The sequence below is a fragment of the Thunnus albacares genome, chromosome 16, assembly GCF_914725855.1.
Source record: "Thunnus albacares chromosome 16, fThuAlb1.1, whole genome shotgun sequence".
Taxonomy (NCBI): domain Eukaryota; kingdom Metazoa; phylum Chordata; class Actinopteri; order Scombriformes; family Scombridae; genus Thunnus; species Thunnus albacares.
The window spans coordinates 13,933,738-13,961,299 of record NC_058121.1 but is presented as its reverse complement, the minus strand read 5'-3'; the positions used below and the strand labels follow the sequence as shown (position 1 = coordinate 13,961,299).

The following is a 27,562-nucleotide window of genomic DNA, read 5'->3' as shown; positions in this document are numbered from 1 at the left end:
TAACCACTGTCTTGTTGTTTGGTGATAGTTGTTTTATTGTCTGTTTGCACTGTATTTTATTGCTGGCCATAGCTTTTTATTTAGAGCAAATCAAATTTGGATCTTAATTATAATATGAAAGATTGAACAGAACTAAACTCAATTGGCCTGGTCTGTTGGCTGATCATATGATGTTACTTTTGCAGCCTGCAGCAAAGATTAATCAAAATGGAGAAACCCAAACAGAGATCCCATTCAAGTTATTTCTGAAAGTACTGCATCATACATACGTAAGTACAGTTGTATAAAATGCCCATTGTTTGCTCTGTATGTCAGGAAGCACTACAGAAATCTTAAGTAATATGGAGTGTTTTAGGAACATTTCAGGACATTTATATGCAGAAAGGTAACACTTTTTTACTTAACACACTTTTTTACTTCAAGGACCAGCGTGTAGGATTTAGTGGCATCTAGTGGTGAGGTTGCAGATTGCAACAAAAAACACGAAAGGCCCTCTCTGGAGCCAGTGTTCGGTTTGTCCGTTCTGGGCTACTGTAGAAACATGGCGGTGCAACATGGCGGGCTATGTAGATATAAAGGGCTCATTCTAAGGTAACAAAAACACAATGATTCTTATTTTCAGGTGATTATACACTAATTAAAACATACTTATGATTGTTATATTCCATTTCTGCCAAGTCCGTTCTGCTAGATGCCACTAAATTCTACACACTAATAACATAACATCTTTATGCCCTTTAAAAATGTATTAATTTAAATAATGTAGAGACTGCTCATGATAAATAAGTACTGTTTGTGCATGTCAATTCAGATAATATTATTGGAGGACTGAGAGCAATGGACACAACATACAACTTTGGACAAACTGGTATGTATTGCTGGTGCATTGATGCATGATGTTACTTGCTTATCTTGCTTATATATGTTAATTTGGGAAGCTATGTGTAGTACAGACAAATTACTTTTCTTGACAAATAACAGAAAACAGCAACAGAAAGACAGAACGATTAATGAAGGAGCAGAAGAAGAGCATAAATGGAAAATATCTACAGTTTGCAGTGAATGTCCACAGTAATGTGTTGAGTTATGGTTTCTGCAGTGACAAACACGTTTGCTGGAATTATATACAAAATCTGTACCTTTTGTAAAGTTTTTTGTGTTGTGTTGCCTTTTGCTTTTAAATTGCTGTCAAGTTTTAAGTCAGTATATATCCACATTTTTGATGTGTTCAGGACCACTCAAGGCCAAATTGGCCAATAAGCCTAAAATATATAGTTCAGCTACTTCTTCTAAAACAGTGTCCAATTAAAGTTTCTCCTAAAGTTATCTGAACTTCTGTGAACTTGTGAAGATATACTGATCTCTTTTCCAGATATTTAAAATGGCCAGATATAAACTTGACACTGAGGTGTTGGGTAACAAGTTAGAATATAATATTGACTCACTGTTTTCTCACTGCATTGGTATCTGACTTGTGTCAACAAGACAAGCATCTACAGTTGCATACACATATGCAACCTTTCATACACACTGCGTCCCTGCTTTTCAAAGGGAAAAGATGGCAAAACGCAGTAACTGCTCCTTAACAGTTACACACAGTTTGACAGTTACACTTAAGAAGAAGTGAATGCATTGTAAGTCCCAGGTATATTTTCAGTAATTATGACAATATCATTACTTTTCAAGGCTTTTAGGTGGGGGTGTCTGGGTTTTGTAGTTAAAAACACAGATTCAGGTTCAACCCCATAGTGTTTCTTTCTTGGCCACTACGACAAAGAACACAAATGGAAAGCCAGATCATGTACTTGTTGCTGCACTAGCAACTCGCACGTGCAGGTTAGGACATAAGTGATGCAATGTTGGCAGAACAGTACAAACTGGAAAACCTCTCATTATTTCGTCTTGGGAGTGTTCATGAATTATTCCAAGATGGTTACCTCCGCTGACAGCCTTGTAGTAATTTTAATAGCCTAAATTAGCTACTTTTGAAGTGTTAAGTTTGGTTCATTACAGCAAGTGGAACCATACTGACAGCTGAACTGATTTTGGTCTGAACAATATGACATGAACACAGCATTGGTGGATATTGTGTGAACGCACATAAGTGCTATGTGCTTTGTGTAGTAGTATGCTTTATATTAAACACTTTAAAACCTGTTAGATGAACGCCCAAATGCACACTGGTCAATCTGAATCCCTTTTAAGCCACAAAATCTGACATCTGGGAGATACAAGGTTTTTACCTTTCCACAGTGTTGTGTTAATTACCAGGATTTTCAGTGGTTTCCTCAGATAATTCACTGCAACTGAAACAGCTGCTCAAATTCAGTGTGGAAAACATTGAAGTGTGATTAAGCACATTCAGTGTGTGATTCAGCATTTTCATTCACAATACAAACAATTACTTGACACTGGATTACATAAAACTCCTCAAGTATGAGTCATCGGCATGGGCCGGCTGAAGAACATAACAAAAAGTGGACAAAGCAACCAAGTGCAGTTAATTGATTTCACTCAAGAAGCCAAATAGCAACACAAAACAAAATCAGTGAGTTCAGTGTGACATCAGAAGGAGAGCAGAGCACATAGAGCACATGATGACAGACCAGGTAGTCCTCTTTAAGACTTCAATTAAAACCTTTAAATACAATGAAGGACTTAATTTCATGTTTAAAATGCAGTATTGGACAGACAATTACACCTATTCTCAGGGTTTACCATTGCAGCTGTCTGTGAACAAGTCAGCACTTCCACGCCCTTCATCTCACCTCTCTTGCTCCACCATCAGCATCTCTTTATGTGCTTTGCTGTGATGGAGGCAGCCTTATCTTCTCTCTATAATCAGAAGAAGCACTAGCAGGAGGAAGAACAGTCAGTATGGGTAATGCAACTGATGGAAAACTACGGTCCCGTTTTACGTCATCAGCAGGGAGAGAGGAGGGACATACAGAGGAGAGGAGAGACTCCACATTCATAAAATATTCATTCAGCATTTCATTCTGCTGGAGAGTAGCCACCTGCTGTGAATGTGGATTTTACCCTATATGCTACCGTAATACTTTACAACACAGTATGCACAATTGAGGAATGAGTGAGGAATGAATCAGTAACAACCTGAAAATTAATTGTTAACAAGTAGTTCCTCACTTAACCCTGAATTGAGCACTATATCGTAGATAATGGTGCATTACTAGACAGAGAGATACTTTATAATGAACCATTGGGTAATGGTTTGTTCATAAGTATCTGTGAATTGATAGACTGACCACTTTCTTCATGATTTGTTCCTAATTAACTCTGAAGCAGACACTGAGCAGCACAGAACTAGTAATGGCTCATTCATTACTGATTAATTAAACATAAGTTACTCTATTTGTGCTCCTCAAGTAAAGTGGTAATCCCTCATTTCTTCATGAGTCCATTACATCATTACTTACTCTTTTCGTGCTCAAGTACAGTAAAATAAAGCATCATCCTACAAAAAATAACCAGGAGCTACTGAGTTCTTACTGGGGAATTTATATTTAGTCGCGTGATAACAAACCAGAGACAGCAGGATTGTCAACAAGTTTTTAATCATCATAAGACCACGTACAGTTTAGCCAGCAGGGAAGATACAAAGCATCTGCTGATGTCTATGGGTTGAACACTTCGGGCAGTCATTGACTGCAAAGGATCCACAACATCTTAAATACAATGTTTATCACACAGTTCCTTCTATATTAATGCAAACCTACTCAAAAAAGCTAAAAGAGAGACTTGGCACTTTAATGTTATATCAATTTCAAACTGAATGTACTGAAGCACAGAGCCTAAAGAACCAAAAAATGTGTACCATGTCACATACTATACAGTTACACCAGATGTTAATCAGCTATCTTGTAAGGACATGATGTATTCATGTGATAACATCACATGCATTTCTTATTTATAGTTGGTTAAGAACATTCAAAAAAGCTTACATTCATATCAGTGATACCATTGGGAGCTGCAGGCTGGTGTCCTCACTGAGCTTGGCTTTGGTTTTGGTTCATTTAGGTTAACAAATAGACAGACACTGAAATAAACCAAATACTTCAGGGATGAGGGTTATCATTCATTTTCCATCATGGTCTCAATCTGCAGCACTCCACTCTCATGCATTTCTAGTTAACTTGAGTGCTTGTGGATGACACTGAAAAGCAAAAGCATTTCACAGCAACAGGTCACTTATGTGCTGTGAGTCACCAGTTACAACCTTAAGGAGCCTGAGGTCTAACATAACCTTTACAATTATTAAATCAACATTATTATGTCTTTGTTATCCAGGTCAAACTGTATAAAGTGTGTGTAAACTGTGTTTCTAAGTCACTTGTAGCAGATGTTGTGGGTTTTTGTGTGCGTGGTGTTGCTCTTTTCTTGTCATTAGATCTTTGAGGATCCCCATGTTACAGCTGGCCAGAGGGCATATAGACACAAGGGCATCGGCTGGGGACAAAAACAGCAATCATTTCATTCAGTTAGTTGCCTTCATCAAATTTTGGATGTTAAAAATAGCCAGAGTTAAAAAATAGTCAATTTCTAAGAATCAGAAACCAAAGTGTGGTTGTACTCATACTGTAGCTGTATTGCTTTTCCATTTGCTTCTTTGAGCTGCCTTCTACTATTGTGTTGTGTTATATCTCGTCCTCTCTTGCTTTTGATTTACACCTCATCCAGTGGACTTCCAAGAAAGAACAAAACAACTTACTGGGGGTATTTTTTTGTAGCAGAGGCAACTACTGAACAAAATAAGATATGTCAGCCTCAAAAGTCATATATTTTTAATGTTTTATGGCATGAGAGAACAAAATGCAATGCTGCACAGACACAACATTATGAACATCTGGAATACAAGTGAAAAAACATCTGGAGGACTGCTCCTATCTCGTAAAACTCAAGCTTTCTGATTCCCTGAGCACATTAGGATGAAAGGGTTTTTAGTGAATACATGTACAAAAATTAGCTTTCATGAGGAAAAATGGATTAAAGTTTAATTGTTCCAGAAGTCCACACTACTCCCTGTTCTTAATAAATTTCCATCTTCATTTGCTATGTAGAACTTATTTTCAAAACGCAATCTACTAGACACAATGAAATTCTCTCATTTGTATGCTTAACAAGTCACAGGGAAAATGTCTTAATCTTCTGTAATAGATTATAACAATAATTAACAAGGATCAGACACTTAATATAGTCATTGTCTCCATTGAAATCAATTTATCTTATCAGGAATGTGGGGGGGGGTTCTGTTGTTTCTTTTCTCCTCACAGAGAATTTCAAATGGACTTTTCAAAGTAGCCACAAAAATATTGACTTCATGGCTAACGATAACACTCCATCAACCTTGAGGACCAATTTATTATTTAAGGGTATTATTATTTAATTGTATTTGATTCTCCCGTTACATGCTGAATGGATTGGCTTTGACTGGTATCTCTCTCTTATAAATAGATTATTTCCATTCAGTATTCATCAACGGATTATGTCTGCACAGAATTTCACCCATGTTTTTCTGCAATCAGCGCTCTCAATCACTCTGAGGGCCTGAAACATGATCTCTACACTATAATAAGGCATGTTTTAGCAAAAGTGTTTTTGATACTGTAAGGGTGAGTGTAATCATAGATATGATGACATAAAGTCAGCGTAATGCACAATTGGACAAGCCTGCTTTTCTCAGTTTCATGGTCCCACTCATGCTTTGGTACATCTCTATCTTGTGCAGCACACACACAAAGATACACACACGCACACACACACACACACACACACACACACTCCTCTTGATCTGTCAGTTCAGGGGAGGCATTTCTGTACGTGTGAAATGTGTTTCTGTCCTGTCAAGCAGAGGTCGAGCCTGGTGAGTACTCAGGAGATAAAAACAGCACACTGGAGAGATGAGTGGAAGGAAGGTTGAAGCAGGATGGAGCCCTGCTGGGTTTGTGAGGTATCTGTCTGCATGACGTATAACACAACAGATGAACTTTAACCCTGAGATGTCTGGCTGACACACAACTGTAAGGTTTTGCATTGAAATGTGCACTTTAAAGGCAGTTTTTCTCATTTTGAAACTCAAATGTTCAAAGCTGCTCTTCAATATGTTTTATGTACAGTATATATGTGTGAGTAGGTGCTCATGGTAACAAACCCCAAAAGGAATTAAAACCTGTATCTAAAGTTCCCCTCAGCTTAATGGAATGTAGCATCTTTAAGCTAATTGTTTTGGTGCCTGGAACTTTACTGATTGGATTCACTCTCATCACTCTCATCAGTGTCATTTTCTGTAGCAACATGCACCTTTTATCAGCAAAAAAAAAGCTCTGATAAACTCACTGTCTGCTACCTGTCTAGCACCAAACAACAGAAAGACTAAGTCAGCAACTAGCTGGTGAACATAGTGGAGCATTTAGCTGCTAAAGAGCCAAATATCTTCCTCAGGAGTTGGTGGAGACCAAACCAGAGTTAAAAGTGAATATTGGATTTACATTCATCACACAAACATGACTCCAAATAAATACTAATTTTGCTTTGTATCTGCTGGAGGTGGAAATAAGAATCTGTTTGCTAGCAAGTTTGCCCATAAGGTGATAATATGTCAATGTTGTGTTTACAGCTGGTTTCCACTGCAGCCAAAGTGGCCAAATGAATTTGCAGGATGGCTGACACAATTCTTAAGAATGTGACCCACAAAACAGGTTGATGATGGAAGTTATCATGAATAATCACAGGAATATGGCAGGAAACAGGAACTATATTGTATTATATCATTTTGACCAATGTACATGTCCATTCTGATTAAGCTACCTGTTTGAAACTAATTAGAAGACACGAGTTATCCACACTGCAGTGTGGAAGAGTAGGTTAAGTCCACCCTTAGGCAAAGTAAAGTGACAGAGGAAGTGATATGTTTGATGACTCGCAAATGAGATCAGGTGATTTTTCTGAAGTGAGCTGTAATCAGTGCCTGCTGCAGAGGAAGGAAAAGCCCTCAGGTTTATCTAATAAATCGTTCAAAGAGGCACTGGAGGATAATATAATGTTGAAAAGAATTCCCTGTTACATTTAATTTATCTCTATTATCTGTAAAATTGAAATGACATCTCTACATAGGTGAAGACAGATGTTGCGTTTAAGGTCGGTTAGAAAAATGGCAGATTAGGATTTATAGCTCTAGCTCTACACACAAAAACATGGTGGTCCTTAAGTAGTTCTTCAGTGGTTCTTTGATGTGGTTGAGGTGCTATATGGCACTACTGACGTACAAAGAACCTTTTAAGCCCAGTATGGTTCTTCAGCGGTTCTTCAGTGGTTCTTTGGGGTGGTTGAGGTGCTATATAGCTCCACTGCTGTCCAAAGAACCTGTTAAGCCCTTGTATGGTTCTTTAGAGGTTCTTTAGAGGTTCTTCAGCTTAGTTTAGTTTAGTTGGAGAAAGAATAAAAAAATACATTAAAATACAGAGTATTTCCTGAGGATAACACATTATAGCAGTGGTTATCAACCTTTTTGCCCCCAAGGCCCCTCATGCCTAAGGAAATATTCCAGGGCCACCAAAGGAGACCCCCCTCCCCTTACTATTTGGTGGTGGGATTTGGTGGGATGCAACAAGACAGCTTGGATGCTGAGAACTGTCAGTTGCAGTTTAAATTCTGTGGGAGGAGGAATACAATTGGAGGATGAGATAAAGGTAAGACTGTAGGCCATGAATGAATGTAAGCTGATAGGAGGCTGGACAGTAGGAGGTGTTTAGAAAGTCAGTTGAATACTCAAGCTCTTCTCCCCAAAATTATGTCACAAACTTCAATAAAAAGGCTATCATTATATTCATATATTAACTGTACATTCCCATTTTGGAAGTTTTGAAAAATATTCTCAAAAGAGATGATGTTTTTCATTATGTTGTGGAGGACACAGTTTTTGACGAAGAAACACTTCAAGACTTCACAGATGGATTAATTTTTAACAGCATGCCTTATTTAATGGCTCTGAGACACAGTTGAGGCTATATACTGATGAATTTGAAATTGTAAATTGTTTGGGATCCAAAAAGCAAAAAGCAAGTGTCAACTTTGTTCTCGGAAATATTCCTCTGAAGTATCGTTCCAGTCTTCAAAATATACATGTGGCTGTACTTGTCAGAAACCGATGGCTTCAGAAGTATGGTTATGAGTCAATTTTACATCCTCTTCTTCATGACCTTTGTGAACTTCAGTGCCGTGGTGTATCAGTTGACTTTGAAGACCAGTCCCATGTTCTCAAAGGCTCTGTGATTTCCATTTGTGCTGATAATTTATCAGTCCATTCTTTGGCCGGCTTCAATACTTTTTATACGTTTTAGTCGGGGACGGATCTGCCGTTACTGTCTGTGCCACCACAGTGACATTGGTAACAAAACTGACGAAAGTGAGTGTATTTTCCGGACTCCTGACACACACCATATACATTTACAAGTGCCAGATGGTAGATCTTTGTATGGTGTTACTGGACGCTGCCCTTTTGATAAACTGCGTCATTTTGAGGTTACTTGCCAAAGCTTAGCCATGAAAGACTGGTAACACTGCAACAGTTTAATGACCAGCTACAACAGTTCCCCTTTGGACAAAACAATGTCACTCACAGGCCTGTTTTGCTGAAGCCATCTGCTCTCCAGCAAGGTGTCATCCCAGGAAAAGCAGTTGAAAAACTGACCCAAACACTTACTGGGGTCTCTATTTGCCATTTAGATCTATATGTTACACAGTTCTTGCACCTGTGGTCAAAACAAGTTGGCTGAGTCCACTGTCTGCTCTCATCACAGAATTTCTGAAGAGTTTTCAGAAGTTTTTCCCTGACAATTTCACTCCGAAGATTCACTTTCTGGTTCACTATCCTCGATTAATCAAACAGCATGGTCCACTGAGAGCACAATTTTATTTTTATGCCATTCTGAGGTCAGTTTTGATGGTCATCTCTCTATTGACTTTCTCTTTTCTTCTTCCCATTTTTCCTCTCTAGAGAACCCCCTCCAATAAGCAGCGATCACTCCAGCCAAGCACAGTCCAGTCCAGATACCTCTTTGATGATTCCAGCAGTGCTGATGACCATAGAAAGAAAAAATCCTGATCTGAAGAGTGCAAGCAAAACAAAACTACGAACCCTTTTGATCCAGACTCTTTTTGACCACCTCGGTAATAAAACAATGTAAGTTGCTACTACTTACGCCTTGCTGGCTTGATTAATTGTCGTGGCACTGCACCCAATCAATTTATAATGATTCTTCCTAGAAGTATCCACGTCACATGACCAAGATGGATCATATATAACAAAAAGTGAGTGGTTTTCAGCAATCTTATACAATTTCCTGAGATGCGTGTTTTGTCCGTCATTGAATAGAACAGCCGCATCTCAGGCAGTAAGTGCATCACATTACGTTATCATCAACTTACTTGTTAAAAACTTAATTGTAGCTATGTGTGCGTTCAGTTTTTCTTGTTGTGGAACACAGTTGGCCAAAATCTCTAGTTATAAAAGATTAAGTGCTATGAACAGGTTTTCGAAGACAGTATTGGCTATGACTAGACAGCAAATGCTAGACTAAACTGCACTCCAACCTACTATGGTTTGCCAGTGTTCTTCTCTGATCCCACGTCTCAAGCCTCAAATACATAAAACATTAGCCTCTACAGACTTGGTGTTTCTTGCATAAAGAAAACACTGTACTTCCTCAATCAGTTCTTTATTAAGCCATGCATTGCAGCTCTTGCATAGCAAACACCCAGAGACTTTCTACTAATGCTGTGTATTCTTCTACAGTTGAATGAAGTTACTGGAGGGTGTACAAAACAACAATAGGGGCAACTCAATGCAAGACTATTATGAATAATACTAGTTAGAATATTTTCTAACACAATACTCACAGGTAATGTAGTACAGCCTTGTTAGACGGTTGATTACATGCATTAGACAGACACAATCTTTTTTTTTTTGAAAATGTGCATTTAATATAACAATGGCACACCAACAATAAATAATAATAAATAAATAAATACATTAATTCATGGTCAATAGATATAAAAAACACGTAGTCATCATAAAATTAAGTGACGCTGCACTAACAATAATGAACATTAACAGTTTATCTACAACTTCCTACAACAATTTCTCTATCCACAACAATGTATCAAAAATGTATCAACAATCATCAACAATTTATTAATAGTGTTTCGCTTTGTGTGTTTGTGTGTGTAGATAACTGCATATGAGTGACTGAGTGTGTGTGTATTGTGTTTCCTAGTGTTTCAGGTTGTCATAAAAGCTGTGGAGGTCTTTTGGTATGACCTCCTTGAGGTCTTTGAGGTGTTTGTATTTCATCTCCTTGATCTTCTGGCTCTCTGTGTAGAGTGGTGTGACTGCAAGTGTGTCTAAGGTGCTGTGTCAGAGCTGGTGCTTTGGAAATGGAGTCCAGTTGTTGGATATTGAAGTCCATCATCCCATTGAGGTTGTACCTAATAACATACAAAAAGAAAAAGTGACAGAGTTTGAACACCACCGTTTGCACAACATCATCAGTTTATATACAGTACAATGTATAATATCACATAACAGATTGAACAGCAAGTAAATGTGCAACATCATGACTTTTGACCTGGACTGGTGAGTGAGACGTGGTTTTAGTTTGATAGATACCTGATGGCTCGGACATCACAGACAGGGGGTCACCGGGTTTGATCCCTGGGCGGATAGACTTGCAGAGCCTCAGTTTGGTGAAGTCTTGGAGGTGTTTATGGTCCACATATCTGACTTGATACAGGCTGGGCTTGGACCACACGCTCTCCATCAGGGCAGCGTATTCAGCTGGGACATAGATTTCCTGGTTTCTGAGACACTTCTCAATGACACTGTGCACTGAGTCACACTTCATCTGTGTGTGCCCTTTCTCCAGGAACTTCTGGGTGACTACCTTCTTCATCTCTGTGGAAAACGTCAAAAGAGCTTACTAAGCACAGAATCGCAGTTTTGGTACCCATAACCATCACTCCACAAAATGTACTCCTCATGCTCCTTATGCTCAGAGAGGAAATTGGTGACACAGGATGCAAACTCACTGGCAGACAGAGCTCCCTCACCTTCATGCCAGACATAGCAAGTGGTGTTGTGTGTAGACATGTCATAAATTGTGAAATTGTGGACAACGAGTTTTGTCTTGTAGTACAGAGCTGACACTTTCATTCTCGGGCAGACGAGAAGGGCTTGCAGATCCATACAGATAACACGTTATATTAGCATCATGTTGAAGCAAAAAGTTTGTTATCTAGCAAACTAGACAACACATCTGTCATCTGTACTATACAACGTTGATGTTACATAACGTTACATCTACTGATGACAATCTTAAGTAGCAATTGATCAATGAACGATAGGCTGTAACATTAATCATATAATATTAGCTTGCTATGTAGACTCAGCAAGCTAGTGGCTAACTTACTTCATTTATCATTGCCGTTTCAACAGTGGACAGAGTTTTACCTGAGTTTTCTAATAAGTGTTAAGAGCTAAATTTGATTAACAGGTACACTGCATAGTTTTAACTGAGTTTAAAACAACCTAGGGCTAACCAGTTCTTTATTAAGCCGTGCATTGCAGCTCTTGCATAGCAAACACCCAGAGACTTTCTACTAATGCTGCGTATTCTTCTACAGTTGAATGAAGTTACTGGAGGGTGTACAAAACAGCAATAGGGCTAACTCAATGCAAGACTATGCAAGTGTAGATAACTGCATGTGAGTGACTGAGTGTGTGTGTATTGTGTTTCCTTGTGTTTCAGGTTGTCATAAAAGCTGTGGAGGTCTTTTGGTATGACACCCAATCTTACTAATTTTACTAATTTCTTGATTATCACCCTACACATTTTCATTTTATCAAGTTTTCGCAAAAATCGGATGCCCTTTTCATTTTACCCATTTTTCGAGTAGCACTCCCCCCTTACTTACTTTACCCATTTTTTGATTAACACCCAACCTTACTAATTTTACTTACATCTCAATTAACACCAACCCCATATCGATGGCCGAAGAGCAAAATCTCCTATCTGAAAAATGCACTTTTTTGAGAAAACTAAAAAAACTTTTTTTCTTCATTAAGGATACTCAGTACATAATTTATTATTTGTTAACAATACCGACTAGGTCCTAGTGTCTTGCAAAGTGCAAATAGGAGGTTTTTTCCTCACTTTTACTGGATCATCTTGCAGATAGGGGCTTTTGCACTCGGTGCAAGTTCAAAGAGGTTCTACAAAATGATGCTCTAAATTAAGTTAATAATTAAAATTAAATTAAAAATAAATTTAAGTTTGTTTTCAGGTAAAAAGATGGGCCAGTGTAGTAAATGTAATAGTTACTACATTGTAGTATACTAGGGTCAGAATTCAGCTCGGTCTGGTGCTGATGCAGATAGGAGGGTTTGTGCCTCAACATGTTCCCACCAAACCTGATAGGGGGTTTTCGCCAGGTGACTTTTCTGTCACAACGAAGGGCGGGATTATCTTGCAGACAGACTGAATATGAGCAGCCTTCCTTGTTCTCATCATCCGAAGTGAAATCCACCAATCAGAAACTTCTGCAGATAGGAAGTTTTGCGCTTTGGCCAAAGATATGGTACCTCTAATGGTTCTTTGTAGCACCATTTGACAAAGGTGCTATATAGCACCAAAAAAGGTTTCCATATGATTACGAGACATAGAACCACTTTTGGGTACTATTTAGCACCATTTTTGTTGAAGCAATATAGTGCTATATGGCACCGCTAATGATTCTATGTAGCACCATTTGGCAAAAGTGCTTTATAGCACCTTTAAAGATAGGAGCTATATCGCACCAAAAACGGTTCCCCTATGATTACGAGCGAAAGAACCACTTTTAGTGCTATTCAGCACCATTTTTTTTAGTGTGTATGTGACCCACTTCAGTTTAAGGAGATGATCTCTGAAGCTGTTATCATCAAAGACAGTAACCAAGCTGTGTTATCCTGAACTACCTCTTCTGGCTGTGTCTGCCTTTTACTTTAGTAATCTGTAAATCCTGCACCTGTAGTGCATTCAGATTATAAAGTTGACATGATAAATGAGGTACATAGTGATGAATAGAACAGATTTATTCCAGTGTCTCCTCAAATTTATTGCAGCTGATAAGCTTTAAGCTAGACCTTGAAATCTATGGCTGTTAGTGTGTGTGTGTGTGTGTGTGTGTGTGTGTGTGTGTGTGTGTGTGTGTGTGTGTGTGTGTGTGTGTGTACAGAAAGAGAGAGACCAAAAGAGACTGAAATCTGATGGATATGGTTGCATTATGATGAGTAACTGCTTGGTGTAATGGCATATGCTACATATACTCTAGATAAATATCCATCCAGAGAATAAGTGATGCATACTGGTTGATATTGATTGATTGACTGATTGATATTCAGAGACTCTCATTGCATTCAGAGCAGCACAAACCGATGACAGGACTTGTGATTTGTGTTGAAGGGGAGCTGTGGCTAAATTATCTTATTGGAAATCAGTAGGTTAAGTGTGCAGGTCACAGCACTGATGGGTCATTGAAGCAATTCATAACATTCATCTTGTTTTCTGTATTTGTAAATAGATATGATGCATTTTTAAATTAACGGCATTCAAGTGCTGATGCTAAAAGCAAATCTGCCCTGTAAAATGTATGTCCTGTATATTCAGTACTTTTGAATTACTATGGTGTATAATTGACAAAGGCACCTTCTCTCTACATTGCTCTTAACCAAAGCTCTGAACCCTGACTGCATTATTCACATCCGTCAGTGTAGAGTAAACCAGCAGTTTATTTCTGTAATGAAACTGTCCAGAAGAGGTGTGAATCATACTGTATGACTTATTTATATTTTTATGCAGAATTCCCTTGGGTTTGACTGTTAATTTATCATTTTAGACATCAGGTATCATAGTTTGATGAGCTCTTGAATTAGTGCACCTGCAAATTGAACTTTCCATCTAGAGGACATGTGGTGCATGCAAAATTACATGAATTTTTGGTCATTTTACAGGTTTGTATTTCCTAATTATTTGCTAAGACATTTCTTGGAAAGAATTATGTATTTTGTACTAATTATAAGGAAAATAGAGACAATATCCAATCAAAATGCTTCCAATCAATTTATTCCTATTAACTGCTAACGTAACCAAAGAGTCCTTTAGTCAGTGTAAAGCAGGTCAGCTTAGAAAGTAAAAATGTGAAATATCTTTACAGTTCAACACATGGAGAATAAAGCTTCTAAAAGTAAGTGGATGATTACTTATGTGTGCCAATTACATAGTTCTTTCCAAGAACTTAATTGGGAATTATTGTGAAATTATATACCCATAAAGTTAGTTTTTTTTTAGCTTTATGCGCCACTGAACTTTTTAAACTGGTCAATTCTTCTTTTGTGAAAGCAACATAGACCATGAATTGGAACTATGTAAAGACTGACTGCAACTAAATGAATTTTGTGGAGATACTTACACGTGCAGATTAATGAAAAATTAAAAGAAAAAACAAGATAAGAATCCTTAATAAGATGTTAGGCCACAAAGAATGAACAGCAGGTTCAATGCTGTAGCAAGTCTCAGAAACTCAAGGCATGAAATGCATTCTGTCAGTTTCCAGATTCATCCACCTTGATGATCGCGGTGGAAAAGAATGTTTAACACTTTGCTCCACATCTCCCATGTTTGGTGAGATAGAGATCTGATGACTGCAAGAGCCATAGGATATGATTCACATCATTTTCATACTCCATTCACAACCATTCACCTCATGACCCCTCATTCCAATTACTGACAGCATATACACGTTTCTTCACTGTGCCGTTCTGTTTCCATAAAGTTAATATTCCGTTCACTGCAGTTATTGAAGTTCTACATGTTTTACATAGTGAGAAGTGTTTGTGTAACTCCTCTTTTCACTCAGAACATACAAAGCAAGCTGTGTCAGATCAAAGGAGTAACATGCTGTGTGTGATTTTAGACAGTTCACGGGGTTTGTGTGATTACACTATGTAACACAATATTTCTCTCTGAGTAGTAAGTGTTATTTCCTAATTGCTTATGCCTAAAAAAGTATAGTAAATGGCTATTATTCCCTTCAAACTTTGCTTTTGTGACCTCGACAATGATATTTTGAAAATTACCTATGTATTTCCAATGGGAACGGGCGAATTTGCACATTTTCATTCACATAAAGTCAGAAAAACAACATATAAATCAAATTTATGCTAAAGTTATATAGAAGTGACCACAAAAGATTTAGAAGTTAGTAGTTTTTCGGATTTACAATTATACTGTAAATCACCTTCACGAATCAGCCCCTAAATATAGTCTCCCATCATCATATCCGGTGATTCATATGTTGTTTTGTTTGAATTTATGTGAATGAAAATCCAGGTCCAGGTCCAGGTCACAAAACTTTAGCATAAATTTGATTTATATGTTGTTTTTTTGAAGGAAATAATAGCCATTTTCCATACTTTATTAGGCATAAGCAACTGGGAATTAACACTTACTACCCAGGAACAAAAAACAAGTAAAAATTTATTACACAGTGTTATTCTCTCTCTCTTTCTATCTCAACTACACCAGGAACCAGATATATTCTCTTCTGAGTCTCACTAACTACAAAATCCTCATCCCTGTGGAGCGACAGCTGCTTTACCCTTAGCAACAGTTATTTCACCCCGAGTGATGGACATTTGGCCCTTAGTTACACATGATTGATCTCTAAGTACAATGTGGGCCGGTTAGCCTTTCAACAAAAGGTCTTGTATTGTTAGTCAGAGGAAGAGAGCTGGATAAATCAATTCAAACTCTATTTTTTGTATGTGAACTCTTCCACTGTGCTCCACACACACACGTCATGTTCCCAACAGAAGAAGTGAAATACCTCCTACCCTGAGCCCCTCTCCTGTCACTTCCTTCTTTAACCATCACCACCTTTCCTCCATCCTGTCAAACTGCCACATCACTCAGCCTCAGCTTTCAGCTGTCAACATGCTGAGAAAAACTACTTCTCATGACAAATGTTTACCTGATTTTTTTTGTATCATGAATAATTCATCAAGAGGATTCATTTAAAATGCAAAGTATCAAAGTAAACAGTGTTTCATTGTGTTGTTGGTGACATGTAGTCATCTGAAAAGGTTATCAGAAGTGGTAAATAAGATAAAAATTATTAATTTACCTTTGGAGCAGCAGGCTTAAAATTTGAGTAAAACGTCTGTAAATAACAGGACTAAAACAAGACAGAGGCCAGACTGACTAAATCGTACCCTTCACATATGTCCTTAAAGCATGACTATGTAACTTTTGAAAGAAGAAACAACACAATCTTCCTCTTACAAATGTGAAGTTGAATTCATAAGCAGTAAAAGGCACCCTTATTCATTTCAATACTCTCAGGAGTTTTGCTGGTACAGTTTTCTTGGTTTGGTATGACCAAGCCCCCAGGAACAGCACTAGGCTTTGAAGCCAATTTCACATAGTGGCCAAACTGTGTCACTACAATGTCACGTGACACTATTGGGCTGAAAAAGACTTTTTCCCATAGACTTACATCATGAAAGAGACATCTGTAAATCAGGGGATACATTTTTTTGAGCGTCACAACCCAAGCAAAATGATTCATCTCACTATCAGAATTTGATCCATTTGGTCTGATCACATTTCTAAAGTCTAGAAGAGCCACACGATTTATCCCCATTCAAGTTAACCGGAGGGCTAAACCAGAAGTTAGTGGTCTTGGCTGGCAGAAGTCTCTACTGAGCATGTTCCATGGATGCATTGGGCCCATAGAGAATACGCAGTATGTTTTCATCTGGGTAATTTCTTTACAGCAGGAAATGGCTTTTTTGGTTTCATGTGCCACTCAGCAACTTTCATATGAATAAACTGGGCCCTGCATCCGACGCTGTATCCATGGGTATGACCAGTAGTTTATGCTGGCTAATGTGAGATAATGATAGCATTATGTAGATGCTAGGTAAGTAAAATTAATGATTAAGTTTGCTGACTTCATGGCTCTTGTCTACATGTGCTCCTATTGTATTTTAGCATGTTACAGATAAACATGATGATGTATTTAAAGCAACAGAATCCAGATAATCTGTTGAATTGAAGGCAAATTACCGTAAATGTGGTATTATCCTATAATTGCCAGTTGTGGCCACAGTGGCTGCTTTCCAGCAAAAGTTATGTAGTTTTACTTTAAAGGATAAGTTCACAATGTTTCAAGTTTTTCTTAAAACAATAGTACTCTGTATGTACATATGAACATTGAAACAGGTTTTGCTTGCTGTAATAAGTCCTTCTGTTCATACTGGCCATTTAAAGATCCCCTGCTATGGACGTGATGGGGGACAAAATCCACAGTCTTCTTTGTGTGCAAAAATATACCTAAACCTTTATCTAAAGATAATGTGAGGCTTCAGCAGTCTGAGTTGTGAAGATGTTCCAAAAATGTTTGTGTTTCGCTAGACAGTGTTTACTTTTTGAACTGTGGTGGAGAGATTGAAACAAAAATAGTGAATTTCATGCTAAAATGTCCACTTGATTTGACTAACTCAGTCTACTAAGGCCACATATTGGCTTCAGATAAACTTTGGAATGTATTTTTACACAGAACAAGGACTGTGGATTTTGTCCCCCATCACTTACAATGGAGGTGCATTAGGAAGGGATCTCTTTTTGGCTGGCATCAGAATGATTATGTCAAGCAAAACTGTTTCTGTGTTGATATGGGCACCTGAGCAGTTATTGATCCTGCAGCAAATGTCTGTTGGTCTTTTTGTTTCTGCGTCTGAATTTGTTGCTGGAGAGAAAGTACACCATCAAAAGTAAAAGCAGTCTATGAAACACTACATCCTGAAAATCAGTGAGTATACCTAAATAATGAATTAAGTGCTTTATGCTTTATGGTGAAAAGCTGTAATATGAAGTCAAATTGGTCATTATGTCTTATTCAGAAAATGACTGAAAGCCCATATTGTCCAATTAATTATTTCCACGACACTTGTGGTCCTCCATACACTAGCATTATACTTTGTATATGTAGTTTTCTATTGATGCTCAGTGAGAATTTAATTAATGATGTATACTGCTGAAACAAGGAAGAAAGAATATACCTTTACTCATCAACCTGATAATGAATGACAAGTTAAATATTACTGAAATAACGTCATCTTTATATGCAAAATATACCTGAACTGGCTAAATTTTAGTTTATTTTCAGGTTTGAAGACCTTTCTGAATTAATTCTGCTCTTTATGTACAGCCCCCAACTATTTTCCAGCAGAAAATTCTTTCCCTTCTCTTATAATTCTGCTTGCTTATTTGTAGTTCATATAGTTACTCTGAGGCACCTCAGCAGGGAAGCTTACCATCACTAAAGTCAAGGCTATTAGGTAATTAAGTTGTTACATGGTGCCACCATGTGGCCTTACACACATGGTTACTCTTTTCCTGCCTACAGCAGAAATACCGGCCGGCACAACAACAGGGGCCAATTAAGATTTTTTTTTTTACATTTCTGAGAGATTCTATGTAAATCTCAGTTAATATGTACTAACTTTACAATGTAATTGCAAAGTTAAACGCTGCACTGTTTCTGTGTGGTGCAATGAACCCTAAACCTATTTGACAGTTTTTTTCTGCAGGGCCTCTTTAAAACGTTTGTCACTGTGACATTTGGGAACCCCAACCATCCCATTGTAAAGTGTGCCAAATGTCAGAGTATGAGTGTCAAATTTCTTACATTCTGACATATGACACACTTTTGAATGAGGCGTTTGGAGTTCCCAAATGTCAAACATTTTTTCAAGTGTCACTATGGGACTTGCCAGCCTATGTACTTCCTAATAGACACCTGCAAAAAAAGTATGCGGTTTGGCATGGAGAAATATCAGTTATTGCTGGTCAGAATCAACCCGCTGGGAAAAGAAGATGCAAGCTGCAAAGACGGCCTCAGCAAGGAAAAGGCCTGCTGATTGCAGACAGGTCTTCTTTACCCAGCCGTCTACACTCTCAAGGCCCCTCCAGGAGGAGCTGATGATGAGGCAGCTCCCACTGTATATAGTTCACCTTGTTCATCACAAGGCTTTGTAAATAGTTCCATTTCATGTATGTCTTTTATTTGTTAACTTTTCTTATGTATTGTCATGAATTTCAAATAGATGAATTATTATCATGTATTGTATGTAAATGTTGTTTGTTTTCTGTTGTTTGCATATATTCTATGTATTTAGTGTATATAGTTAGTTAGTTTTTATAGTTTTGACTTGACATAGGAGTTCACTGGAGTCTCAAATGTCAGGATATAAGGGTAAACTTCTTAAATTCTGACATTAGGCACACTTTTGAATGGGGTGTTCGGGGGAACCAAATGTCAAACACCAAATAATGAAATTTCAATAGGCTGAAATAGGCTAAAATACAAGACTGAACTGGTTCCAGCATCCCAAATGTATGCAGAACCAGCCCCAGCCTATTAAAATGCATATATTTTATAATATGGAAATCCCGACCACCCCATTCAAAAGTGTGCCAAACACACACACTCAGACACACAAAGCACCCATTTATAAATAGTTTATATATTTAGTGTCCAGTGTGTAGGATTTAGTGGCATCTACTGGTGAGGTTGCAGACTGCAACCAACTGGATGATTTTTTCCTCTTTCTTATGCACACTTTTTTTACTCACCTATCTCCCTGTTTGAATGTTCAGAAAGTTTAAATACATGACATACAATGCTTGATGTGTGAAATATGTGGTATTTCTCGAGTTTAATCGGTGTTTGGCATCAAATAACATCTTACAGTCACCTGGGTTTAATTGCATGTCCCCACTCTCTCTCTCTCTCTCTGTCTCTCTGCTTCCATGCTCCACCCTGCTTCCCAATTAAAGAGTATTTAATGCTTTATTACTGTATAAAGTTTTTTCCTCTTTCTCATGTGCAGTGTCTCATTTCTCTCCTCTCTGCCTCCTCACTGCAGCGTGCGTGTCCAGTTAGGGGAAATAAATTACATTTAATGCCTTAATGCTGAAATATTAAATCAAAGTATTAAATCTAGAGTTGTTTTTGAATCAACTAAAAATGTTTCTCTTTGATTTTTCCTTCAGGAATGACTCTTCCAAAGAAGTCAAGCTGCTGCCCTGTGTGTTGCAAGATGTATTCTGCTATGTCAAATCACATTCACAGGTTGCACAGGGTGGCGAACGTCCAGGAGAGGAAGCTCCTCCTGAACCTTGCCACAAAGCGGGTCAACATCAAGGATGCAGCCTGTCCAGTCTTGGGCTGCTCGTACAAGAGCACGACACTGGACAGGCACATGATCAAAAGCCACCCTGAGCTGAGCAAGCCAGAGAAGGAGAACTATATGGTAAGGTTAGGAAGGAGAGAACTATTTCTCTCCTGGCTGCTCTGAGGCTGACTAATCTGTCTGCCTCAATGGTCACCACAATAGCCCTGGAGGGGGATGCAGTGCACATGGGTGGGACCAAGCTGGAGGAAGAGCCCATGTGTACTGACCCTGAGTGCCGGAGGCAGCTGGAAAGCCAGGTTTGGGCCAATAAAAAATTGATGCCAAAAAACAAGAGGCTGGAGAAGGAGCTTGCCATCCTGCAGGGAAGATATAAGCAACTGGCCAAAAGAAACTGCCGCCTGATAAGGGCAGCTGGAATGGTGAGCTGGCTAGCCCTAGGCCTGAGTCTTTTATTATAACACAAGCACAGAGAAAAGGACTGAGAGAATCCTGAGTTGTTTTATTGAAATGAATTTGAGACGGAGCAAGGAATATATTGACAGCATGGGTCAAAATAATTATTCTTTCTCTATTTTTGTGTTTTTTTGCCAGTCTACACTGCATGCAAGGGCAGAGGACACTGGGGCTGGAGAGGAGGTGGGTCTGAGCATGGATGGTGCAGGTAGCTGAGATTGAAGTGGCAGCAGAGGTGGAGGGTGGGAGTGAGGAGGCAGGGTCAAGCATGCCGGCTTTGCCCAAAAAAGAAAAAAAAAACATGCACCGCCTTGTGTTCTTCCACGCCACTTTCAGGTACTTGTTCAGGTTTTTTGAAGGGACCTTGTCTTTGGTGAAGAGTATAAACTTGTTTTGTTCCTTCTCTTTGACTGCATGCTAAATTGCCATCCATATCTGGAGCCAAGAGAACTCCAAGGTGTCCAGAAACAGTTCAGCCTCACCAAAAGACTTGTTTGTCTTGCGGTCACTTATCTACTATGACACAGAGAGGTAGAGAAGGGAGAGATCACAGGAAGATTTGAATAATATACAATGTTTGATTAGATCCCCCCAACCAACAACTACATTGTACCAAAGCAGACATATGTGCTAATCATATAAGCAAAATAAAATCTTAAGTGGAAATTTAATAGAACTTTGTCCATTTGAATGGTATGTGAAGTCGCTGTCCAAATGGGAGCCCAGACCACTCCACCCAAAAGTGTGCCAATTGTCAGAATATAAGGGTCAAATTCTTATATTCTGACACTTAGAATACATGAAAACCGTGAGTCTCCCAGATTTTTTGGGGCCCTGCTAGGGCGGGAAGGACTTTGTCATTTTGGGATCGTTTTTTCCCTTGAAGCTGAATGGCCAGGGTTGCCAAACGTCAGAGGGTCCCTGTTTCTAAGAAGAGGGTGTGTAACACAAAAAATGGATAAAATGAGTAAATATTCATTTTACCAAATTTGCGGGTAATACGACCACCTTATTCATTTTACCCATTTTTCGAGTATTACCCCCTCCCCTTATTCTTCAAATGAGGAATGTTAGAGAAAGAAAACTATCACATTTGTAACATTTCTTAATTAATAAATCGTTTAAATCTGAAAAAAAGAATCATTCTCTGTTGATTGATGTATGTAGCGATGCAGTTTAGTGAAGATCCTTTTTTTCTATTTTGTGTTTTAAAGACAATAAATAGTATAGTATACAGTGTAATTGCAAATAGCAGATTTGAGAAATGTTTGCAATTTATAACAGTGTATTGGATAGTATGGGGCTGTGATTGGCAATTTGATTTCTTCATAACAAGGAGACTGTGTATGTTGAAGAGTCAAAGTGGAGGGCATAAAGATGGAAAGAGCAGCTTTACCACTGTAATAGGATCAGCACCCCTCATGCTCCCACTCACTTCAGTCTTCATTACCACTAGCTTTGAGCTGGATTATTGTGCCTGTAGGTGATGCTTATTTAATGTATGTGCTGATGTATGTAGGCGTTTTGCTGACACATGTAATATATGTGCTGCATGTTCTCCAGTAATGCACTGACCACATTCCCCCTTTTCTCTGTTCTAGTTTTATAATCTGACTCTCTTAAATGAAACCGTGCCCTCTCTATTCATATATCAGAATCACTTTATTTATCCCAATATTAGTAAAATTCTCTATATCCATCAGGTACAGTTAATATATATTAACTGTCAGAAATAGTAGTTAGTAGTAGTAGTAGTAGTTAGTATATATTGTCATTTTACTAATAAAAACAGTTATGACACAGCCATTATTCAATTTTAGCCTAATATCAAGAAAGAAAGAAATATTTCTATAGAATAGAAATAACATTTACATGTTCTCTAATGTCTCACTTTTTCCCACAAATTTATTATCACTTCCCTATTTGCCTGCCTCCCTCCATCCCTCAGTCGTGAATCCTCTTAGAGGTGGATTATGGGACTAAGATGTCTACACCAAGAGAAAGAGAGAGAGAGTGACGGAAGGAGAGAGACAGAAGATGAGCATGAGGCACACAGAGTGAGAAAGAAAGCGATACAGGTAGAGCTACAGGGAAGGAGAAGAAAATGGAGAGAACCCCTCGGCCCGAAATGGGCCAGGAATGGGGTCAAAGATTGTCTGTGACTGGGGTAAGTACACCACATTTTCCACATGTGCTACAGGTGCATAGTAAAGTTTTGTGTCTTTGTTGGAACTTGATAATGCTATTTGCTGCAAAGAGCAAAACCACATTTTGTTTAAATTTATCTGTGCATGTATGTTATTGAATAAGAGAAATAAACTGTTCGGGAACTTGGAGACTATCACCTACTGTACTTCCTAATTAAGCTTAGTTGAAGTCTGAACCTCAGTTTGGCTGCATGAGCAGCATGACGTGTCTGAGCTTGTTTGTGTGTGTGTGTTTATTCAGTTACCTGAGGACAAACTACAGTAATGTGATGTGACTGAGGGATCGCCTTCCTCTTAATTAATCTCGCTTTTTTAAGTTCATGTCCTATTAGTTGTACTGAGACAAAAGCAAAGAGATGCGTGTCTGTGTGTGTGTGCTTGAGAGATAGACAGAATGAAACAGGACTTTATTGTTAGACAGCACTCTATTTTATGAACATAATAGAGACATTTTCTTTGTTTTCCTGCTTGAAGGGAGAGCCAGCAGAGCCTCTCATGGTGAAGCACCTGAGTCCCACCCCCGCTCTCACTGACAAGGCAGGGACAGACTAACACAGTGGCAGCAATGTCTCTCCTGTCCTTAACCAACCCTCCCGGCTGGAGCGTGTGCTCTGCTCTCTGTATCCTCATTGTGTTGCTCCCAGAGGCCAAAGTAGACACCACTACCAATCAGCGCAATGGTGGGGGTTCCCAGTGTGGGGAGTACAGTAACCAGGTAATTACTGTAAACATTCTGGCTATACAACAAAGTGATGCTCTCTGCCTTCTGCCTTTCAACTTTCTCATTTTACTCGAGAGATGTGTCAGCTCTCTGAAAGAGCATCATAATAAAGTTTCATTCTCAAGTCCATTTATGGCACTGAAACATTTATATCACTTCAAGTGAATTTAGAAAATAATATGAACTTCCTCAAGTGTGCAGAGACATTACACAAGAGGGGAAAGAATATAATTATGTTTAGGACTGCAACTAATTAATGCATAACTTACATATTTAATTAATCAAGGCATACAGTCTAGAAAATGTTAAGAATGAGGACAAATGACCATCAACCGATGTCTTTAAACTCTGTAGCTGTATTAGTATAACCAGCTGCTTAAAAACCAGAAGCATTCACATAATTATTGTGCAGTTGATAGTTGTGGGTGATATGAATACAGTCCTCCATCATGTAACATAATATATCCTCTATCATATAGTTTGTAACTTTATACCACAATAACAATATATAACTGATTGGATAAACTTCCTGGAAAATCAATTGTGAAACAGTTTATGGGTGAAAAACAAGACAGGGGTGTATTTGTTTTTGGCCGAAAAATCACTATATTTCATCACAGTGATGAAAAAATGCAATATTGCAATACTGATTTGCAGCTTTGCCCACAATGTCATAAATCAGGAGAAATTAAAGTGATAGCTATAGCTACAGCATAGCTATAAACTGAACAGTATGGCAAAATCCTATATTGTCTCATGATCGCCAAACCCTATTTGTAAAGGAAGAAAATCAAGCTACTGTTTGTATTTAATAAGCCCTAAGTGGAAAAAAGATTTGGTATTTTTACTTTCAGTTTAAATGATGATGATCTAAAATGAGTGATAATCAGAATTTAGGTGACTGGTCACTAATTTAGGTGAAAAATTAAGTTTTTCCTTACACCAGCAGAAACTTTTCTGTTTCTGCTGGTGTAAGGAAGGGTGGGCAGTTTTAAATGTATCTATTGCAAAACTTGATCTGGCAGATGCTGCAGTGAAGAAAATAGCTGGAAAGTTGAATTTATTCATTTGCAAGAAAAAAATTCCCAGTCCCCACTGGGCTATTTGAAAGCTGTGGTTATATTTTGTCGGTCTGCTCTTAATCAAATCTTATCCATCAAACAGGTGATGGATGATGGGATGTGTCGACTGGTGGCAACGCTGCCTCAGCTGGACGAGCAGAGATGCCCTGATATGTTTCGCTGCACAGATGAAGTGTCCTACTGGCTGCAGGAGAACGAGGAAAGAAAACAGCAGATTGCAGCTTTGAAGGAGACCATCTCTGAGCTGCAGGAGGAGCTGAGGAACCACCGGCATCGCATCAAAGTCCTCGAGCTGCAGGTGACACTTCCATACCGACTTAGCAGACCTGGGTCAACTATCAGCAACAATCCTTTCAACTGCTTTGAGCGCTTGCTTTACACCTGTCCACCTGGATACTAACTGGATGTTGTGACAATGTGAAAAGATCCTTTTTCTTAGGAAAGACATGCAACAAAACTTTTTAGCTCATTTGGAAAGTAAAGTTATTATGTTCCTCTATGTATACTGGGTGTGGTGTTGAATATGCCCTTTAAAATGCAGAAGTTTGGTTAAATATTAACAACCTTTTGGTTGAGAGGCAGTTCAGACTAGACATAAATAATTTACAAAATAAGCCTGAATGTGATTTGTTTTATATGTACTTATTTGTCTGAGAGAAAGGAGTTCTGTATACCTTGTCTTGCTGTTAAAGGTGGAAGTGTGCACTTTGTTGGAAAAATACTCTCCTATAGTGTGTTTTAGTACAGGGAACACATTGCATTTGTGGTGTTCTGCACTGTAACGTGGTGCTTGGTCATGAACTCGGCTTCCCTCCCAGCATGTCCTTGACCTTAGTCACTAACAGGATTAGCCTCCTACTCTTCCACGTGTTGCCTCATGCGTCTCAGCCAATGAGCCTATACAAACAGAGAGTCTCAGCTGTCAGCGGCCACAGGTGGATGGATGGTGGCCAAGGCTAATGTGTTGTGTGTGTGATGTACATGAGAGCACGGCAGAGGAGCGGGCTTCAGGGTTTGTGGTAATGGGAGTTAGTGTTATCCTCCCTGTCCTGGCTAGGAATAGACCACATACTGATGTGTTTGGCTTTAAGTTTTAAGAGAGGGCTCGGCCTTTTTGCCCTGGCAACACTGGCAGACGTTGCATGTTTGAGCTTTAACGTGTGCACAGAAAGAAGCTAGAAAAGTTGAGTGGTCAATTAGGCTTAGAGATTTTTTCTAAGGTAAAGTTGACAAAGAAAAAATCAAGACCTTTTGCACGATTCTTTTTGCCTATTTTCTTAAATAATGTAAGAAGAAATTGAGAGGAAATTTACAAACTTATTCAAGATACAACCTAGTTTAAATACAGGACAGAAAATGATATCAACCTTGAAAAAAAAAAGGATTTTCAATTGATTGATTTTTTGGTATACATCTCAGTTACGGCCTACACAGTGTCTTATGGGTGTTTCCATGTCTGTGTTTTAATGTGCATGGTGTCAGAGTGAGGAGAGGACCCATTTGAACATCTCCTTGGAACATCGTTTTCATGAGTTGGAGGTGCACTACACTGAAGCCACGACCCTGCTGCACCTACAGGGCACTTTGATCCTAGACCTCCAGGTATGCTGCATTGTCCCATCACAATTGAATCTGTTTCACTTTGTTTCCGGGACATGCTCTTAAACAAAACTGGATGGTTCTTGATATGTTGACTGTTTGACTATCTTTAGAACCAAGTCCATAATCTGACGCTTTTGGTGGACAAAGTAAAAAGAAGTCCTGGGTGCTTGATCAACATTGTCCGTCCCAATCCTCTAATGAGTGCTCAAGAGGCCCTCCACCCAGGTACACACTCTCAAAAATGCAATCGCAAGTGTCATGATTGTCCAGCAGAGGGTGCCAACCCCCCTTGTTGATTTCCTCCCACCCAGTCCTGTCTCACTTTTTCCTCCCTCAGAGATTCAACATATGAGGAACTGTCCCATAGACTGTGCGTCCATCTACTACAATGGAGTGAGGAGATCAGGCCTCTACACAGTGGTGCCTTCGCTCGCAGGCATGCCTGTGGAGGTCTATTGTGATATGGACACAGATGGTGAGTCACATATACTATACATATATAGGAACTTTGACACATTGCACAAGGATTCAAGCATTCACAAGTTTCAAGCACCTGCTCTGTAGCTGACCTGAGCAGAGGGAAACAAATACATCAGACGTTGTATATGCTTTCCTTCCAGTGTGATGCCTTCTTTTTGCCTCAGGTGGTGGCTGGACTGTGATCCAGCGGCGAGTTGACGGCTCAGTGAGCTTTGACCGCACCTGGAGGGACTACAGGGATGGCTTTGGTGACCTGCATTCAGAGTTCTGGCTGGGCAATGACCACATACATGAGCTGACCACCCAGGGAGACTACAACCTCCGCATCGACCTGGAGGACTGGAGCAACAAGCACAAATTTGCCCTCTACCAGAGCTTCAGGTTGGTGCCATGTACAAGTGACAAACACACAACACCAACTTGAATATTAGAACAAAACACACACAACCATCTGTATCTCTTGCATCATTTCTCACTGTTTCTCTGTGCGTGTGTGCAGTTTGGAAGATGAGGAGCATCAGTACCGTCTCCATGTGTCAGGCTTCAGTGGCACAGTTCAGGACTCTTTTAGCTGGTACCATGACAAGCTGGGTTTCAGTACGCCTGACAGTGGCAACATCTGTGCCGAGATCTCACACGGCGGGTGGTGGTACAACCAGTGTTTCTACGCCAACCTTAACGGTGTCTACTATAGGGTAAGGGT

General features: G+C 39.0%; 1 protein-coding gene across 3 annotated transcripts in view; it reads left to right on the top strand.

The window, feature by feature from the left end:
- The first annotated feature begins 566 nt into the window (after positions 1-566).
- si:ch211-203k16.3 (techylectin-5B) overlaps positions 567-27,562 on the top strand; it is a 29,475-nt gene continuing 2,479 nt past the window's right edge. The window contains exons 1-16 of one of the 3 annotated variants that reach the window (XM_044376570.1): positions 567-591; positions 812-868; positions 5,870-5,968; positions 9,014-9,199; positions 9,283-9,327; positions 20,172-20,431; positions 20,516-20,733; positions 20,906-22,246; positions 22,716-22,934; positions 23,449-23,689; positions 24,860-25,075; positions 26,260-26,379; positions 26,490-26,604; positions 26,717-26,854; positions 27,024-27,240; positions 27,359-27,554. In XM_044376570.1, coding sequence (XP_044232505.1) covers positions 23,540-23,689; positions 24,860-25,075; positions 26,260-26,379; positions 26,490-26,604; positions 26,717-26,854; positions 27,024-27,240; positions 27,359-27,554 — 1,152 coding nt within the window. In that variant the 5' untranslated portion in view covers positions 567-591; positions 812-868; positions 5,870-5,968; ... (5 more) ...; positions 22,716-22,934; positions 23,449-23,539. Of the gene's footprint in view, positions 592-811; positions 869-5,869; positions 5,969-9,013; positions 9,200-9,282; positions 9,328-20,171; positions 20,734-20,905; positions 22,247-22,715; positions 22,935-23,448; positions 23,690-24,859; positions 25,076-26,259; positions 26,380-26,489; positions 26,605-26,716; positions 26,855-27,023; positions 27,241-27,358; positions 27,555-27,562 lie in introns of all 3 variants that reach the window. The other 2 variants (XM_044376569.1, XM_044376568.1) reach the window with 2 other exon arrangements.